Genomic DNA, 20675 nt, shown 5'->3' with positions numbered 1-20675 from the left:
ATGTTAAGAACATTGACTTAGCATCATACAAGTTGCGCAAACATAAGCACCAAGGCTTGATAAATAGTGCATAAACAATTGTGAAGCATACATATTTGTGGAAATATATCCATGTAAAAATATAACAACAATAGTTATTAGAGTCAAGGATATGTTATGTATAATTCCACAAAAAGTCCTAGAGACAAATGTAGGCCTAAAGCAAATTTCCAGCCAATAACTCATCAAATTTTTATCATGCTGACCAGACCGCTCGCGCGCATGTTGATTTTGTCTACCCACACAAGACGCGATCAGGACACGCAGGTTGAAATATCAAAACGCACTCTGAAACAACTATATTAATTTGGGGACAGGTCGAACAGTATTAAACATTTTTGGCAATTTAGCTAACTAGCTTGCTGTTGCTAGCTAATTTGTCGTGGGATATAAACACTGAGCATATGTGAGAAAGCTCAGCGTTCAACACTCTAGTGCCCACAAATCTCATCACTAAGCTAAGGACCCAGGGACTAAACAACTCCCTCTGCAACTGGCGCCTGGACTTCCTGATGTCACGGCCCCAGGTGGTAAGGGTTGGCAACAACACATCTGCAACCCTCAATGTGAGCAAGACAAAGGAGCTGATCGTGGACTGCAGGAAAAGGCGGGCTGAACAGGCCCCCATTAACATCGACAGGGCTGTAGTGGAGCTGGTCGAGAGTTTCAAGTTCCTTGGTGTCCACATCCTCAAAAGATTCTACAGCTTCACCATTGAGAGCATCCTGACAGGTTGCATCACTGCCTGGTATGGCAACTTCTCGGCCTCCGACTGCAAGGCACTACAGAGGGTAGTGCGAACAGCCCAGTACATCAGCCAGCCAAGCTTCCTGCCATCCAAGACCTCTATACCAGCTGGTGTCAGAGGAAGGCCCTAAAAATTGCCAAAGACTCCAGTCACCCAAGTCATAGACTGTTCTCTCTGCTACCTGATGTCAAGCGGTACCGGAGCGCCAAGTCTAGGACCAAAAGGCTCCTTAAAAGCTTCTACCCCCAAGCTATAAGACTTTTTAACAATTAATCAAATGGCCATCCGGACCATTTACATTGACCCCCCCCCCCCCCATTTGTTTTTACACTGCTGCTACTCACTGTTTATTATCTATGCATAGTCACTTTACCCCTACCTACATGTACAAATTACCTCGACTAAGCTGTACCCCCGCACATTGACTCGGTACAGGTACCCCCTGCATACAGCCTTGTCATTGTTATTTTACTGTGTTACTTTTTATTATTTTTTACTTTAGTTCAGTTGGTAAATATTTTCTTAACTCTTTCTTGAACTGCATTGCTGGTTAAGGGCTTGTAAGTAAGCATTTCACAGTAAGGGCTACACCTGTTGTATTCGGTGCATGTGACAAATAAAGGTTGAAATTAATTGATTTTACCTGAAATGCGCAATATCCTCTACAATTAATCCACAGATAAAAGGGTAAACCTAGTTTGTTTCTAGTAATCTCTCCTCCTTCAGGCTTCTTCTTCTTCTTTGGACCTTATATGGCGGTTACAACCAACTTTAAGGTGCATTACCACTACCAACTGACTGGAGTGTGGACCTCAGTTCATCTTTCAGTCACCAACATGGGTATATACTCCTAAAAACCAATGAGGAGATGGGAAAGGCGGGACTTGCAGCGCATTAAGCATCACAAATAGAACCAAGTTATATTTTAGTGCCTGGCTACGCAGCCTCTTGCAGGCGGTGTGGGTGCAATGATTGAATAACATGTACGGTATATGTGTACATTTATTGTGCAATGCACATGCATGCGACGCGAGCAGCATGTATCAGTCTAATAAATACATTTCATATATGCTATCCGAAGAATAATAATGAGCTTGTGTTCATAAAAGCCTTAGGTAACATTGGCCTATGGCAGTTCTAGTGTTAAAAAGAGGTCTAGTTGCATTCGCAACCGGACTAGATTGTGAACGCTTCTTGCACCAGAATGCAATTGTTTAGCTGCAGCAAGGGAGATTTGCTCAATAGCTATCGTTCACAAACTACAGCAGCCACCGAAATGATTCGTTCTTGAGTTTGAGTGTTGAGCAGAGTGCAATCACTTGTTTGTATTCATTATTGACCCATTCGATCATTTAACAGCTCTAAACACTTGTTTCCTACTCTATGCTGCCTGTAGAAAGATGATTTATTTTTCTGAGCCCACATGATAGACAGTTGGTGGTCGGAGGGCGTATTAATCCTGCTGTAGAATTCATTGCGGCCAGCAGGTTAAACTAATGACTAAAATGAATTCCTATTTGGGATTTCACCACCATCTTTTTAGCTGTGCAGCAACACAAATTCAGGTCAAGCTCACACAGGTTGCAACAAATGCCGACAGACATTTCCATGGAAATGGGGTGTTAAAGCAGATTACTCCATAATGCACTGGACGGACAACCATCAGTGGCGGTCAGTGCCATTTAAGATGAGGGAGGATGATTTTTTTTGTCATGAGCATGGCCTTATTTTTATTACAGCGTATTGGTTGACTCTCATTCATATTCCTTTCACCAGTTCAATGTAACAGAAATATTTTTAGGCTAATACACGATACTCAAATTTCCCCTCACCCATCATGAGGTTGCTAAAACTTAGCCTTTTGAATGAAAGTTTACAACGTAGGTGCACACAAGTCGAGAGACAAATTGGAGGTGACACATGGACAGACGTTCAATTTCTTCTTCCAGTCATAATTTAAATGACGTTTGGCAAACTCCAAGTGCTTGCGTCTGTGTCTTGGGGTCAGAAAGGGCTTTCTTCTGGCAACCCTTCCAAAGAGCCTGTGGATGTGGAGGTGGCGTCTGATGGTGCTTTTTGAAACCTGGTGACTCCAAGACGCCACCAAGGCCTGCAATTCTTTCACAGTGATTCTTGGGGATTTTGTTGCTTCTCTCACCATCCTCCCCCCTATCTTGGGGGGCAAAATGCATTTGCGTCCTCTACCTGTGAGGTTTTCAACTGTTCCATATCTTTTGAATTTTCTAATAATTGCTCTGACAGTGCTCGGTGTTATATTCAATCGTTTGTGGATCTTCTTGTAGCCATTACCAGATTTATGAACGTCTATGACCATCTGTCTCTTTTGAACTGCTAGTTCTTTTGTTTTCTTCATAGTGTTGGATGACAGCAGGATATTGCATGTGTGTTACCTCATTTTTATACCCTGGTGAAACAGGAAGTGATGTAATGGCTCAATATAGTTCCTTAAGACTTAGATAAACTTAAATAAGTGGAATTTAATTTGTGGTTTAATTTTGGTAGATGTTATTTACAATAATCTTTAAGGGTGCCATTAATTGTGACACCTTGATATGGAGGACATTGATTTTTAAGTAAATCAATAAATTATTTTGGTTGGTTCCATTGAAACATTAATAAAGTACAGTATTTCTCACATGTTGGTATTTTGAGTTTATCTCTATAATTATATTGTTTATATTTGTTTAAGCATTGTTTGTGCGTTACCAGTCAGGGGTGCCAGTAATTTTGGAGCCCACTGTATGTATACATATATTACATTTTTTTCTATAGTTTTTTGAGTGTATATCTATCTATCCATCTTCGTCCTTCATCAGTATAAAGGAGGAAATGTTGCTTACTTTTTGAGCAAAATGAAAGCTGTAATGCATCATGATGTCTTTGCTTGCTGGTTCAGTAGGGGCCCCCAGAGACAGCAGGTCTTGACAGGTGGTCTTGCAGTCAGCAACCATCTTCTGGTAGACAGACCGCTCTCTCTGAACAAGCAGGGGATGCTGCTCTTGCTTCTTCAGCTTGACTGACTTAACAGCTTCTGGCAGATTGGCAGATCTGAAGACCTGGTAGTTGTTCCTCTGACACTGCCAGCATATGTCTGTCCTGGGCTTAGTCCTTGAGATGTGGGGCAGCAATTTTCTCCACAGATTCCTGAAGGAAGACAGCCCGACTACACATACCTTTGGAAAATACAGAAAACGTGAGATTAATAAAATAATCTAAATGTATCTATGATTTACATACCAAGTGTTGTCATCGATTCCTTGTAGAGACACCACACTGCTGCTTTTGTCACATGGGATGGCAGCATCTTTCCACCAAGGTGTTTGTGTCCTGGGTGGCGTCCTGGTAATACTATTGCATTATTCTCTGCATAGTTGTTGATGAAGTTCTCCATTGGCATCAAGTCCTCATGCTCCAGGTGTAACCTGTGCTTGCTTGGGCCAGCTCTCTATTTGATGGGAGGCATTAGACCATTCTCCTTGCATGACTGGTGGAGGAGAGTCAGGTGTGTTCTACTGATGCTGAAAGACAAATTCCAGATACTAACATTACAAACACTTCATACACGTAAGTTAATGTTAGCTAGCAAGCCAGCCATCTAACCTCCGCTAACGTTAGCTGGCTAACAGCAAGTTTAACTTGGGTCTTTTGTTTGGACATGTAACGTTAACATTTGCTAGCTAGCTAAAACATTTACTAAAATCCCAATCCACAGAGTAATGTTAGCAAGCCAGCCATCAAACTTTAGCTGGCTAGCTAACAGCAAGTTTTAACAAGCAATACAAACCGATTGTCATAGCTAGCTAAAGTTAATAGCTAGCAAGCCAGCTATCTAAACTATCTAAACTCCGCTAACGTTGGCTAGTTAACAGCAAGCTTTAACTTGGGGTCTTTTGTTTAGACAGTTAACGTTAGCTAGATAAAAAAATATATAAATCTCAATCCATAGAGTAGCGTTAGCAAGCCAGCCATCGAACTCCAGCTGGCTAGCTAACAGCAAGCTTTAACTATCAATATGAACTGATTGTCATAGCTAGCTAAAGTTATCCAAACAGGTTCAATGTTAGCTAGCAAGCCAGCCATCTAACTTCCACTAACGTTAGCTAGCTAACAGCAAGCTTTAACTTGGGGTCTTTTGTTTAGACATGTAAACCGATTGCCATAGCTAGCTAAAGTTAACCAAACAGGTTCAATGTTAGATTCGTACTCATATAATGGATGAAAGATTCACGGCAGACTGATTCATTTTCAGAGTCAGAGAGATTCAGCATGGCACGATGGTCCTCCAGAAAGTAGTCCATCACAACAAACTCATCTCTTGGCATGTCCAGCCCACTCATTATATCAGCCAATCATGGCCAGTGGGAAGGTTGTTGACTTTTTCTGTGGCTAAACCAACTAGGCTCGTAATTTAACAATTTTATTCATATTTACAGATGGCATACAATTTTGATATTAAGGCAAATGAAAGTTCACATGTTCGAGAAGGCATTTCTGCCAAAAAACACATTTTGATTAAAAAAAAGAAACATTCGTTCAAACGGCTCTCCTGTGAAGTCATGACTTGCGACATACGACTAGTTTCCTGAATCGGGTCACATATGTGTGAACTCCTTCAAGACTGTTGGAAAAGCATCCCAGGTGAACCTGGTTGAGAGAATAAAAAAGTGTGCAAAGCTGTCTTTAAGGCAAAGGGTGGCTACTTTGAAGAATCTAAAATATATTTAGATTTCTTTTAATACTTTTTTGGTTACTACATTATTCCACATGTGTTATTTCATAGTTTTGATGTCTTCACTATTATTCTACAATATTGGAAATAGTAAAAAAAAAAAGAAAAAAAAAACTTGAATGAGTAGGTGTGTCAACTTTTGACTGGTACTGTAGGTCTTGATGGTAGCAAGTACTTACATGCCATTGATCAGAGTTAGAATAAGGATCTGACAAGTGTTGAATGCGCAGTGAGCTCAGATATTGTTCAGCTGCCCCCACATACAACTGTTTTTCATGGCAAGTGAAGATAGAAAGGATCTGTGTAGTTTCTTCACATGAATGTATCCAAACAATGATCGTACAGCTGACAGAACAGCACGATAAGGAAGGGAGAGGTTATAAGCACTGATCAAAGTAAAAGTTGTCACTCTTCCTGTGTACTATAAAATGGTTGGCCACTGACAGACAGATGGGCCTACCATGCATTCAACCAGATGTAGAGCTAACACCAGGCCTAGTAACACAGTTCTCTTGTGATGTGCTTGTTGATCCAGCACATGAAAACACACACATTTCTTATGTCATGGCTCGTGTAAATTGGTTCCTGAAACATCTGAATCAATCATTTTTGAGGTTTGGGACAATAATGACATTTTGCAACAAATCACAGTTCTGGTATAAACAATGTGCCCTTTAAATGACCTTCTTCCCGCCAATTGACCCCTCCATGCGCAACGCGTAACAGTGGAAGTCGAGGTTGGAGTGGCAGAGGATCTGGTGCAGGATGTAGATAATGGGGCCAAGTACAGCCCTTTACACTCATACCCGTATACAGGTTGAAAAGATTTGGACACTGATAAATGCCAAAATTGGACTGCAGTGGCTGTACAGTAACATGCTATACCTGACGTGAGAGCTCAGGGTCTCCACTCCACAAGCTCTGCAGTCCAAAGCTCTTGACTGACAGACGCTATGAACTTGAACACTGTGCGCCCCCATCCCTCCTGCTTACTGGGCAACTTTTGCAAATGTTTTGTTGTCTGAGGTAAATGCTTGTAAATTAAGAGGACCATGTATTTTTAAAGATGAGACATTGAGGATGATAATAAATATCGCTTTGGTAACATACAAGTTAGCCAAACACCCTTGAGTTAAAATGTGCACTTCATATTTCCATATCATAAAACTCATGTACTATACAGTGTCAATGTTGATGATCACTATGTTTGATGTATAGTTACAAGATGACATTGCGTTATACCCTGGGTGGTCCTGAACAGAATGAGCCTGTGTTTGTTGTATTGTGAATACAATTTGCTGTGGACCATGCATCTGAATGCACTCATGACTCTATGCGCACCAAATGAGGATCTCCTTCTGTGAATTGCCTTGTGAAAGACTGACATTGTTTGATCATAATTTATATTTTAGCTAGACATGTTGGCAATGGAACAAGCTTTCAAATTACGCCCACCTGACCCAGATTGTGATTTATAATGGACCGTTTTTGGATTGCGTAAACAACAACAGTAATTATGTAAAGGCAGGGCCGTGTTCAACACAACTACAAGTGTGCTCGCTCTAGTTCCTCAACAGCACAGCTCTTCAAGCAAAAAAAAAAAACACCTTATAGAAGAAGACTCTTCTTTGAGTCAGAAAAGTGCATTGGAAGGTGTGTGGCTACTTGGAAACACTAACTAGGCCTCTCACTCAAACCCTTGGATTTTTTTTGTCTTATGTTGCACATAGTTGTCTTATGTTGCACATGGTTGTTTTGTTTTGACCAGATGCAATGCCATTTTACAGTAAACAAATTGACAACAGAATTTCAGAATGCTTATAGGGAAGGACAGTCAACAAGCACAGCACTTACACAAATTACTGATGATTGGCTGAGAAAAATTGATAATAAAATGATTGTGGGGGATGTCTTGTTAGACTTCAGTGCAGCTTTTGACGTTATAGATCATAGTCTGCTGCTGGAAAAATGTATGTGTTATGGCTTTACACCCCCTGCTATAATGTGAATAAAGAGTTACTTGTCTAACAGTGTTCTTTAATGGAAGCCTATCAAATATAATCCAGTTAGAATCAGGAATTCCCTAGCAAAAAACAACTTATGGAACAGCGGGGACTGTGAAGCGATACAAACATTGGCACAGACACATGCATACACACACACATACAATAACATATACATGGATTTAGTAATGTAAATATGTGGTAGTGGTGGAGTAGGGGCCTGAGGGCACACAGTGTGTTGTGAAGTCTGTGAATGTATTGTAATGTTTTAAAATTGTATAAACAGACTTAATTTTGCTGGACCCCAGGAAGAGTAGCTGCTGCTAATGGGGATCAATCATAAATACAAAATACAAATGTTGAAGGGATCCATAATAAATAAAAATACAAAAATATCCCACATTTTCCCAAAATATTCTTTGCATGTTACTAAATGAATTCGGCGTATTTTTAGATTTCGTTGTCAACAAATGCTGCAAAAGTACACTAGATGTAAAATGCACATCAAAACAGGATTCAGTCTTGTGTCAGGTGAACTTTTGTGTCATCTTTAATTTTCACATAATCTCTAAACTGCTCCCTTTTAATTGCTATCATGGTTATGCATTTAATTTTTATTCTGTAACAAACATTTCTGCAACGGTTCCGTAACCACAGACGCTGGGAGGTGGGAAGCAAGTACAGCGTGAGGAATTAATAATAAATAGACATGAAACTAAACAAGACCAGCTTCTGGACAAGAGAAACAAAACAACATCGATGCAGACCCGGGGATGAAACTGAGGAAATGACAGATATAGGGGAGGCAATCAATTACGTGATGGATTCCAGGCGAGTCCGATGAAGCGCTGGTGTGCGTAACGATGGTGACATGTGTGAGTAATGATGAGCAGTCTGGCGACCTCGAGCGCCAGAGAGGGGGAGCGGGAGCAGACGGGACAATTTCAATTTAGCCCTATCCATATAGGCCGATTCCCACAAGTGTAAGGGGGTAAGGGAGATGTACTGGAACCAGTTTGTGAGGTAGGATTGTATGTGATGAAATGTTTGCAATCACGTTCAAACTGGCTGATATTTGTGGTGGGATAACAGTATATTCAATCTGACACTGTCTCACTCTCCAATTCTTTCAGAGTTGGATTCCTTGTTTAGATTTCTTGTCTCACAGACATTAATTGACTAAAGGACCAGGGGCCGTATGTATCAAGCTGGTTTAGCATCAGCTCCACCCCTGTCCATTTAATCTTATTTATTGTGATCTTCAGGGCTAAACTGATCCTAAATCAGCACTCCTCCTCTGAGATACCTCAGATTAGTGATACATTAGTGTCTGGCCAACTGGATTCGTATGTGATCCTGGTGACTCAAAGATAGTGGCCTAAAAAGGAGGGACTCCATCAGTCTCAGACAGTTTTTCACTACATTGGCAATATTCCTTCTCTTCTCCTTGACTCATCCTCCCATCAGGGCACCATAGCAGTAGGCACACTGTAGAGGGACACACTGGCCATATCCAAAATCTATCTGAACTACTACCTACTAAAACTACACATAGTGCATTCGGAAAGTTTTCAGACACCTTGACTTTTTCCACATTTTGTTACGTTACAGCCTTATTCTAAAATTGATTCAATTAATACTTTCCAAATGCACTGTAGCCCTACTATGTAGTAATTGTACTACGTACTATTTGGAACATAGCCTACTCTTTAGTAAAAACGAATTCAGTAGACAACAAATTTCAACATACTAGCTAAGCTCACCCATCATTAGAGTGCATAATCTAACGCAAAATTGTGTTGAATCACGCCATTCGTTCATTTAGGTACAGCAAGTCTCCTTAACGGATTATCAGCTGAATATAAGCTGGTTTCAAACACGTGTGTCTCTGAAAAGATGATTCTCTTCCTCAAAAGGGTGCAGCGATTTCTACTAGATTAAAAGCCAAAATGAGTATAACATCCTGGCATTTAAGCATACTCGATTTTCAAAATTTCACAACATGGAAATAAAACAATTTTTGCATGCATTATTAAATGCCTGCTATTTCAGTGGTGGGCCGTCAGGGCCTGCAAGGCCTTCTCTGCTGGCCTAAACATCATCAGAATATAATTTTTTTTTAAATATATTTTCCCACAAATATGTATTAAATTATTCCCCAGAGTAAGAGTTATACTCTTCATTTCATAGCTTTCCTCTTGGTTGCACTGCTTCCAGCCCCAGGTTGAGATTTGGAGGGCTGGTCTTTATGTTAGATCTTTTATCCAATCATATTCAGCCATCATGTGTTGCCAGGGGTCTAAAATCTGCCCTCGGGCCTTCAGAATCAACAGTGCGGGCGCTTGTAGCTTAAAGTGAATGGAAATTAAAATTTTGTGTCAACCAATCAGCTTTAGAGTTGGCTATTGTACGCCTGCTGGCTGGCTCCAGTGTTACACAGGAGCCAGCTAGCAGGCGTAGTGCGTCCACGTCTTTTGATTGGATTACCAATATTGAGAGGCAGGTCCTATGGGCAGGTCTATGCAGATCTAGGAAACTGAATTTGATAAACGAATTAATTCGCCTTCTACTAAGCTGTTTTTTCAACCCACAATGGCGGAAGGAGGAGAAGATATCGATTTGGTCGAGGATATAATTATAACGCCATTCTCAAGACGAACTTTTCAAGAAAAGTTAGACATTGTAAGGAGAGGTCGCCCGACGCCACAAAGCCTGTCACAGGCGGGAAAGGGGTTCGTTCGCTCGCCACTTTCAAAGTTTCAACTACGAGCGCTATGGCTCCGAGAAGCACTGCAAACTGTACAGCTGGGAATGCCTATTATTTGCAAGTGATCGATTTGGTGTTTGGAACCACACTGGCTTTGCAAACTTGAGTTGTCTGTTAAACACTGTTTACCCAAAAATGTCAATTTGTCAATTTCAAGGTGACGCAACGCCTGGTTATACTGCGTTTCTGTCTAAATGTATAGTGTCTAGAGCCATGGCATAATGATGGTAATAAGAGGTGGATTAATTCGGGTGGGACTGTGTAGTACCTCACTGAAGGCCTAGGCCCCAGGCCCACGGCACGCCACTGTGCTATTTAGAACACTAGTATTAGTATTCACACACGGCCACTGTCTCAAATGAGCCTATTCCCAATATATAGTGCACTACTTTGACCAACAATGAGGCTATTTAGCTTAATTGGTTCAAAAAAATTCCTTAAAAAAAGTGCACTATAGAGAATAAGATGTAATTTCATATTTGAACAACGCTCAGTGCTAAGCCTTAGAATAAGGAATAGATTTTCTTTTGAGGATTTCCCAAGGAAGTGGTTCCCACCCCTGTCCCCCCCAACCAGTTAGTCAGCCATTTAGCCGGTTCGACAGTCAGTCAGTCAGTCAGTCGTTCAGTGTCAGCCAGCTAGGGTTGTGACTATCATGGAATTTTGGGGAACGGTTATTTGTCAGGCAAATGACCACGGTCATCAAAGAATCATTTGAAAAGCAAAAAACTATTGTTAATATTGATTAATGTACACTACTGCTATTGGGTAAAGTATACCTACTTTTCTAAAATTAATGTATTACATTTGTTATGATGTTTATTTGATTCACAGTCGTCATTCATAATCGCTGGTTACATGATTATACGATTACCGTGCCAGCCATACAGCCAGTCAGTCAGTCAGTCCCCACATTAAAAATATACTATAGACTACTACAGTACTTACTATAGATTTCTGTAGTAAACTGTAGGATACTGTATAATGCTATAGTAAATACTACAGTATACTACAGTCTGCAAAAACACTACAGTAAATGTAACTTTAGTATTTTTTCATGTGGGTCAGTCAGTCAGTGCCTGGTCCTGTGCCAGTGAGGCTGAGTGGAGAGGGCACGGCTGATGTAGATCACACCGTAAGGTGTCTGGCACCACCCGGGGGAGTTTTAAACGCTTGGCATGGGGGGCAGCCACTATCGAAATTTGTCCAATTATACTGAACAAAAATATAAACGCAAAACGCTACAATTTCTAACATTTTCCTGAGTTACAGTTCATATAAAGAAATCAGTCAATTAAAGTTAATTCATTAGGCCCTAATCTATGGATTTCACAAGGTTGGGAATACAGATATGCATATGTTGGTCACAGATAACTTAAAAAAAGGTAAGGGGCGTGGATCAGAATACCAGTCAGTATCTGGTGTGACCAATATTTACCCCATGCAGCTCGACACATCTCCTCCACATAGAGTAGATCAGGCTGATGATTGTGGCCTGTGGAATATTGTCCCACTCCTCTTCAATGGCTGTGCGAAGTTGCTGTGCGAATATTGACGGGAACTGATACACGCTGTCGTCATCCCACACATGCTCCATGAGTGACATGTCTGGTGAGTATGCAGGCCAGGGAAGAACTGGGAGATTTTCAGCTTTCAGGAATTGTGTACAGATTCTTGTGACATGGGGATGTGCATTATGATGCTGAAACATGAGGTGATGGCGACAGATGAATGGCAAGACAATGGGCCTCAAGATCTCGTCATGGTAACTCTGTGCATTCAAATTACCATAGATAAATGCAATTATGCCTGCCTATACCACAATCCCACAGCCACCATGGGGCACTCTGTTCACAACGTAGAAATCACCAAACCGCCAGCCCACACGACACCATACACGTGTTCTGCAGTTGTGAGGCCGTACTGCCAAATTCTCTAAAGCGACATTGTGGTAGAGAAGTTAACATTAAATTATCTGGCAACAGCTCTGGTGGACATTCCTGCAGTTAGCATGCCATTTGCATACTCCCTCAAAACTTGAGACATCTGTGGCATTGTATTGTTTGACTGGTCCCTGAACATTTTACAGTGGCATTTTAATGTCCCCAACACAAGATGCACCTGTGTAATGATCATGCCGTTTAATCAGATTCTTCATACGCCACACCTGTCAGGTGTATGGATTATCTTGGCAATGGAGAAATGCTCACTAACAGAGATTTAAACAAATGTGTGAAAACAATTTGACAGAAATAAGCTTTGTGTACATATGGAACATTTCTGGGATCTTTTATTTCAGCTCATGAAACATGGGACTTTACATGTTGCGTTTATGTTTTTTTCAGTGTAGAAACACTTGATTTGGTGTTCCATTGCACTACGCTTTGAAACATTTTGTTATGTTGTGCCCTAATGAACACATCCCTCACCTGTTTTGTGTGTCTCATGTGCCTCATAAACGCAAAAAAAGAAACGTCCTCTCACTGTCAACTGTGTTTATTTTCAGCAAACTTAACATGTGTAAATATTTGTATGAACATAACAAGATTCAACAACTGAGAAATATACTGAACAAGTTCCACAGACATGTGACTAACATTAATGGAATAATGTGTCCCTGAACAAAGGGGGAGTCAAAACCAAAAGTAACCGTCAGTATCTGGTGTGGCCACCAGCTGCATTAAGTACTGCAGTGCATCTCCTCCTCATGGACTGCACCAGATTTGTCAGTTCTTGCTGTGAGATGTTACCCCACTCTTCCACCAAGGGACCTGCAAGTTCCCAGACATTTCTGGGGGGAATGTCCCTAGCCCTCACCCTCCGATCCAACAGGTCCCAGACGTGCTCAACGGGATTGAAATCCGGGTTCTTCGCTGGCCATGGCAGAACACACACACTGACAGGAAATCACTCACAGAACGAGCAGTATGGCTGGTGGATTGTCATGCTGGAGGGTCATGTCAGGATGAGCCTGCAGGAAGGGTACCACATGAGGGAGGAGGATGTCTTCCCTGTAACGCACAGTGTTGAGATTGCCTGCAATGACAACAAGCTCAGTCCGATGATGCTGTGACACACCACCCCAGACCATGACAGACCCTCCACCTCCAAATCGATCCCGCTCCAGAGTACAGGCCTCGGTGTAACGCTCATTCCTTCGACGATAAACACGAATCTGACCATCACCCCTGGTGAGACAAAACCGCGACTTGTCAGTGAAGAGCACTTTTTGCCAGTGCTGTCTGGTCCAGTCTTAGCACTGATGGAGGGATTGTGCGTTCCTGGTGTATCTCGGGCAGTTGTTGTTGCCATCCTGTACCTGTCCCGCAGGTGTGATGTTCGGATGTACCGATCCTGTGCAGGTGTTGTTACACGTGGTCTGCCACTGTGAGGCCAATCAGCTGTTCTTCCTATAGCTCTGTCTTAGGCATCTCACAGTACGGACATTGCAATTTATTGCCCTGGCCACATCTGCAGTCCTCATGCCTCCTTTCAGCATGCATAAGGCACGTTCACGCAGATGAGCAGGGACCCTGGCCATCTTTCTTTTGGTGTTTTCAGAGTCAGTAGAAAGGCCTCTTTAGTTTCCTAAGTTTTCATAACTGTGACCTTAATTGCCTACTATCTGTAAGCTGTTCGTGTCTTAAAAACTTCTTAGGGCTGCAATCCCGTTAACGGGATCGATATGCCAGTGAAAGTGCAGGGTACCAAATTCAAACAACAGAAATCTCATAATTAAAATTCCTCTAGCATACAAGTATTTCACACCATTTTAAAGATACACTTCTTGTTAATCCCACCACAGTGTCCGGTTTTAAAAAGGCTTTACAGCGAAAGCACCACAAACTATTATGTTAGGTCACCGCAAAATCACAGAAAAACACAGCTGTTTTTCCAGCCAAAGACTGGAGTCACAAAAAGCAGAAATAGAGATAAAATGAATCACTAACCTTTGATGATCTTCATCAGATGACACTCATAGGACTTCATGTTACACAATACATGTATGTTTTGTTCGATAAAGTTCATATTTATATCCAAAAACCTCCGTTTACATTGGCGCCATGTTCAGAAATGCCTCCAAAATATCCGGAGAAATTGCAGAGAGCCACATCAAATAACAGAAATACCCATCATAAACTTTGATGAAAGATACATGTTTTACATACAGTGGGGAGAACAAGTATTTGATACACTGCCGATTTTGCAGGTTTTCCTACTTACAAAGCATGTAGAGGTCTGTCATTTTTATCATAGGTACACTTCAACTGTGAGAGACGGAATCTAAAACAAAAATCCAGAAAATCACATTGTATGATTTTTAAGTAATTAATTTGCATTTTATTGCATGACATAAGTATTTGATCACCTACCAACCAGTAAGAATTCCGGCTCTCACAGACCTGTTAGTTTTTCTTTAAGAAGCCCTCCTGTTCTCCACTCATTACCTGTATTAACTGCACCTGTTTGAACTCGTTACCTGTATAAAAGACACCTGTCCACACACTCAATCAAACAGACTCCAACCTCTCCACAATGGCCAAGACCAGAGAGCTGTGTAAGGACATCAGGGATAAATTGTAGACCTGTACAAGGCTGGGATGGGCTACAGGACAATAGCCAAGCAGCTTGGTGAGAAGGCAACAACTGTTGGCACAATTATTAGAAAATGGAAGAAGTTCAAGATGACGGTCAATCACCCTCGGTCTGGGGCTCCATGCAAGATCTCACCTCGTGGGGCATCAATGATCATGAGGAATGTGAGGGATCAGCCCAGAACTACACGGCAGGACCTGGTCAATGACCTGAAGAGAGCTGGGACCACAGTCTCAAAGAAAACCATTAGTAACACACTACGCCGTCATGGATTAAAATCCTGCAGCGCACGCAAGGTCCCCCTGCTCAAGCCAGCGCATGTCCAGGCCCGTCTGAAGTTTGCCAATGACCATCTGGATGATCCAGAGGAGGAATGGGAGAAGGTCATGTGGTCTGATGAGACAAAAATAGAGCTTTTTGCTCTAAACTCCACTCGCCGTGTTTGGAGGAATAGAAGGATGAGTACAACCCCAAGAACACCATCCCAACCGTGAAGCATGGAGGTGGAAACATCATTCTTTGGGGATGCTTTTCTGCAAAGGGGACAGGACGACTGCCCCGTATTGAGGGGAGGATGGATGGGGCCATGTATCGCGAGATCTTGACCAACAACCTCCTTCCCTCAGTAAGAGCATTGAAGATGGGTCGTGGCTGGGTCTTCCAGCATGACAACGACCCGAAACACACAGCCAGGGCAACTAAGGAGTGGCTCCGTAAGAAGCATCTCAAGGTCCTGGAGTGGCCTAGCCAGTCTCCAGACCTGAACCCAATAGAAAATCTTTGGAGGGAGCCGAAAGTCCGTATTGCCCAGCGACAGCCCCGAAACCTGAAGGATCTGGAGAAGGTCTGTATGGAGGAGTGGGCCAAAATCCCTGCTGCAGTGTGTGCAAACCTGGTCAAGAACTACAGGAAACGTATGATCTCTGTAATTGCAAACTAAGGTTTCTGTACCAAATATTCAGTTCTGCTTTTCTGATGTATCAAATACTTATGTCATGCAATAAAATGCAAATTAATTACTTAAAAATCATACAATGTGATTTTCTGGATTTTTGTTTTAGATTCCTTCTCTCACAGTTGAAGTGTACCTATGATAAAAATTACAGACCTCTACATGCTTTGTAAGTAGGAAAACCTGCAAAATTGTCAGTGTATCAAATACTTGTTCTCCCCACTGTAGAATTAAAGATACACTTGTTCTTAATGCAACTGCTGTGTCAGATTTCAAAATAGCTTTACGGCAAAAGCACAATATTCAATAATCTGAGAACAGCGTTCAGCCACAAAAGCAAGCCATACAGTTACCCACCAAATTGTGGAGACAACAAAAGTCATAAATAGCATTATAAATATTCACCTACCTTTGCTGATCTCCCACTTCCACAATAAATGTTTGTTTTGTTCGGTTATGTCCAAATAGCTATTTTTGTTAGCGTGTTTGGTAAACAAATCCAAAGTCAGGAAGCGCGTTCACTAAAAGCAGACGAAATGTCAAAAAGTTCCGTAACAGTCAGTAGAAACATGTCAAACGATGTTTTGAATCAATCTTTAGGATGTTTTTAACATAAATCTTCAATAAAGTTCCAACCGGAGAATTCCATTGTCTTCAGAAGTGCGATGGAACAGAGCTCCCTCTCATGTGAACGCGCATGGTCAGGTCATGGTAGACCTTACTCATTCCTGTCTCCTTCGGCCCCACTTCACAGTAGAAGCATCAGACAAGGTTCTACAGACTGTTGACATCTAGTGGAAGCCGTAGGAAGTGCACACTGACCCATATAACACTGTGTATTCGATAGGCGATGAGTTGAAAACCTACAAACCTTCTCAGGTTTTTGCCTGCCATATGAGTTCTGTTATACTCACAGACATCATTCAAACAGGTTTAGAAACCTCAGAGTGTTTTCTATCAAATACTAATAATAATAATATGCATATATTAGCAACTGGGACTGAGGAGCAGGAAGTTTACTCTGGGCACCTCTGGGCACCTTTTCATCCAAGCTACTCAATTCTGCCCCTGCAGCCACAAGAAGTTAACGACCGTTCCACAGGTGCATGTTCATGAATTATTTATGGTTCATTGAACAAACATGGGAAATGGTGTTTAAACCCTTTACAATGAAGATCTGTGAAGTTATTTGGATTTTTACGAATTTTCTTTGAAAGACAGGGTCCTGAAAAAGGGCCGTTTCTTTTTTTGCTGAGTTTAGATGGAGGTTTTGCTGTTGTACTTGTTATTGGACATTTCATCCTAATGTTCCAAACATTTGCTGTGTTTAACGCACTTCTGGGTTGGGACTGCATCCAGGTAAAAGTGTCATATATATTTTTGTTCTTGCTTAACACCGAGTGTGTGTTAGTGTTAATTGTTCAATTCTTTATGTTGAATAATGCGTACAGATGCTATGCCTTATCTGTGTCATGAGTTTTTTTTTTAAGTTTATTTTTACATTTATTTAACAAGTCAGTTCAGAACAAATTCTTATTTACAAAACGTTAGCAGTTAGCAGTGTTTCAGGCCCTGCCTCAGACATTGTTTTCCTCTGTGTGTGTCCCAAATGGCCGTATTCGCCCGGTCAAATGTATCGCACAACATTGCGAACATGTTGCCATTCGGGACACAATCACTTTTCTGTCTTCTTTTCCCCTACTTGGTGAAGCCTGAACCTTAGCAGGCAGACAGGATGTCGACTCGTCGACTGTGAAAGCAGCGAACATGCCTTTCCCTGATTGCTGTTCTTTCTCTCTCATCCCCCAGATGTGGGGAGAGCAGTCCACGCGCCAGCCCACATCACAGAGAAGGTGGTGCAGCTCTTCAGGAGTAAAAGTGAATTTACCTTCCTGGCGTCCATCCAGCAGAAGTCCTCCACGTCAGGAGTCATCTTCTCCATCCATGAAGCTGAACACAGGTAATGCATATTTAATCCTTTTATTACTGCCTTGTCAGCAGCTACTTTCTCTATCTGCCACCACTATCGTCAGCTGACTTTCCCAGCTGTGACTCTGAATGGGCCCTGTTGGAAGTGAACCCGCAGGTTACTTCTTGTCGCATTCATTCCTTGAGCATTTGCAAGACGGATTTGATCAGCCGGTTGAAAAGATCAATGTCAGATTATTCTGCTTATGTGAATGAAGAAGGGAAAGGAATGAGATATGTGTAACTTGCTGACGGCATGGTTTTGTACTTGCATAATTTGGACCGAAAAAATATGTTGCCTATTTGTTTTTATCTCTCACATTGGCAAATGACAGAAGGACATCATACTTGAGGATCAGACAGTCATTGATAATCCAGCATCTGTATGTTGTGTTAAGGTTAACTCCCCCTCCAGCCATTTCAAATACCTTCAGTCACAAATGTACATTACAGTATCTCTGTATTTTGTGTGTGTCTGTGAGTTGTGCCCTTGTCACAGTCAACACACATATACAGTAAGCTCCAGAAGTATTGGGACAGTGACAAATTTGTTGTTATTTTGGTTCTATACTCCAGAACTGTGGATTTGAAATGATACAATGACGGAGAAAGTTACAGAGGCATACATATCATACCCATTAAAAATGCTAACCTCCCTTCATATTGCAATGGTGAGAGGTTAGCGTGTGATATTTATGCGTGTGTAAATTACTCACTCACCATTATTCATGATTAATTCAGGATTATTCATTATCATGGTAGCATCCACACTAATGTAGAAGTGTTTAGAAACATATTATATTCTTATTTACAATAAAAGTTACTCCAAAATGACACATTACATTACTTACCATACATTTATATTGGGCACAAAATAATCTGAAACACAACCAGAACAAATGTATCCAACAAATGTAGTCATTGTGTGCTATGAATATGGGACCAAATATTTTACATGTTACTACTTTAATACACTTTTAAGTGAATTTGTCCCAATACTTTTGGTCCACTAAAATGGTGGGACTATGTACAAAAACTGCTGTAATTTCTAAATGATTCACCCAATGTAGATGAAAATACCCTCAAATTAAAGCTGGCAGTCGGCACTTTTCATTTAAAATCCAAAGTGCTGGAGTACAGAGCCAAAACAACAATAAAAAATGTCACTGTCCCTACACTTTTGGGGCTCACTGTATTTTATTGTGAGAAGAATATAATGGAATATAACACAAAAAAATTGAAATAATATTTTTCACAAACTTTTGCTGAGTGTCAGAGGTTTTTGCACAACTGGATTGTGCAATATGTACCCTTTATTCTTTCCAAAATTATTCAAGCTCTGCAAAATTGTTGTTCATTGCTATACAGACATGTTTAAGTCTTGCCATAGATTTTCAAGTAGATTTAATCAAAACTGTAACTCGGACAATCAGGAACATTCACTGTCATAGTAAACATCTCCAGGGTAGATTTGGGCTTGTGTTTTAGGTTATTGTCCTGCTGAAAGGTGAATTTGTCTTCCAGTGTCTGGTGGAAAGGTTTTCCTCTTGGATTTTGCCTGTGCTTAGCTCCATTCCAGTTAGTTTTATCCTCACTCTAAAAATGCTGTGTTAAAAACAACCCGATTTGGGTTATTTAGTAACCCAGCGCTGGTTAAATACTGGACAGAACACACAGTGGGTTGTTTTAACCCAGCCAGTTGTGTTACGTGAATAACCCAGTAGGTTTGGTAGTTGGGATTACACAAACATGGGTTAATTTAACCATCAGTTGGGCATTTTTTACCCTCATGCTGGGTTGACCTAGCAGCTGGGTCATTTTTTATGTAATCCTTAGGTTATTTTCAGGAGGCATGGCTTTCAACTAGATCTTATTGGCCACCCATGAGAGTAAATAAGAGCATGAGAATAAGAGCACCTCCTCCCAGCTGCCCACTGCACTGAGGCTAGGAAACACTGTCACTACCGATAAAACAACATTTTTCTACGGCTGGCCATGCTTTCCACCTGGCTATCCCTACCCCGGTCAACAGCCCTGCGCTCCCCACAGCACCTCACCCAAACCTCCCCCACTCTCCTTCACCCAAATCCAGATAGCTGATGTTCTGAAAGAGCTGCAAAATCTGGACCCCTACAAATCAGCCGGGCTAGACAATCAGGACCCTCTCTTTCTAAAATTATCTGCCGAAATTATTGCAACCCCTATTACTAGCCTGTTCAACCTTTCTTTCGTATCGTCTGAGATTCCCATAGATTGGAAAGCTGCTGCGGTAATTAATGTCACGCCCTGACCATAGAGAGCTTTTATTCTCTATGTTGGTTAGATTGGGGTGTGATTTAAGGGTGGGTTATCTAGGTGAATTATATTTCTATGTTGGCTTAGTATGGTTCCCAATCAGAGGCAGCTGTTTATTGTTGTCTCTGATTGGGGATCATATTTAGGTAGCCATTTTCCCATTGTGCTTTGTGGGATCTTGTCTATGTTTAGTTGCCTGTGAGCATTATATTCGCGTCACGTTTTGTTGTTTTTGTTCTTTGAAGTTTTCTATTCCATAATAAAGGATGGAAACATACCACGCTGCATCTTGGTCTACTCCTTATGACGAACGTGACACTTAAATAAGTCTATATAACACACTGTTGGTGTAAGCATCTTAATATCACAAACAGAACTGGAGTTATAACCAGTTTTAGGAGGACATCTCCTTCTCCCAACAGTAGGGCTCCTTCTTCTGACAGTTGAAAGTTTTTTTTCATTTAACTAGGCCTACCCCGGCCAAACCCTAACCCGGACAACGCTGGGCCAATTGTGCACCGCCCTATGGGAGTGCAGTCCCCAGCTGATAATCACCC

The 20675-nt window shown here is 41.4% G+C and overlaps 1 protein-coding gene across 2 annotated transcripts in view; it reads left to right on the top strand.

Moving 5' to 3' along the window:
* The window catches only part of LOC139563269 (protein kinase C-binding protein NELL1-like), a 498410-nt gene that overhangs the window by 77768 nt on the left and 399967 nt on the right, over positions 1 to 20675 (top strand). For both annotated transcript variants that reach the window (XM_071381775.1, XM_071381774.1), the window contains exon 3: positions 17665 to 17815. In XM_071381775.1, the coding sequence (XP_071237876.1) occupies positions 17665 to 17815 (151 nt within the window). The remainder of the gene's footprint in view (positions 1 to 17664; positions 17816 to 20675) is intronic.

This window comes from Salvelinus alpinus, chromosome 33, assembly GCF_045679555.1.
Source record: "Salvelinus alpinus chromosome 33, SLU_Salpinus.1, whole genome shotgun sequence".
NCBI lineage: Eukaryota > Metazoa > Chordata > Actinopteri > Salmoniformes > Salmonidae > Salvelinus > Salvelinus alpinus.
This window is presented reverse-complemented; position numbering and strand designations above follow the sequence as displayed.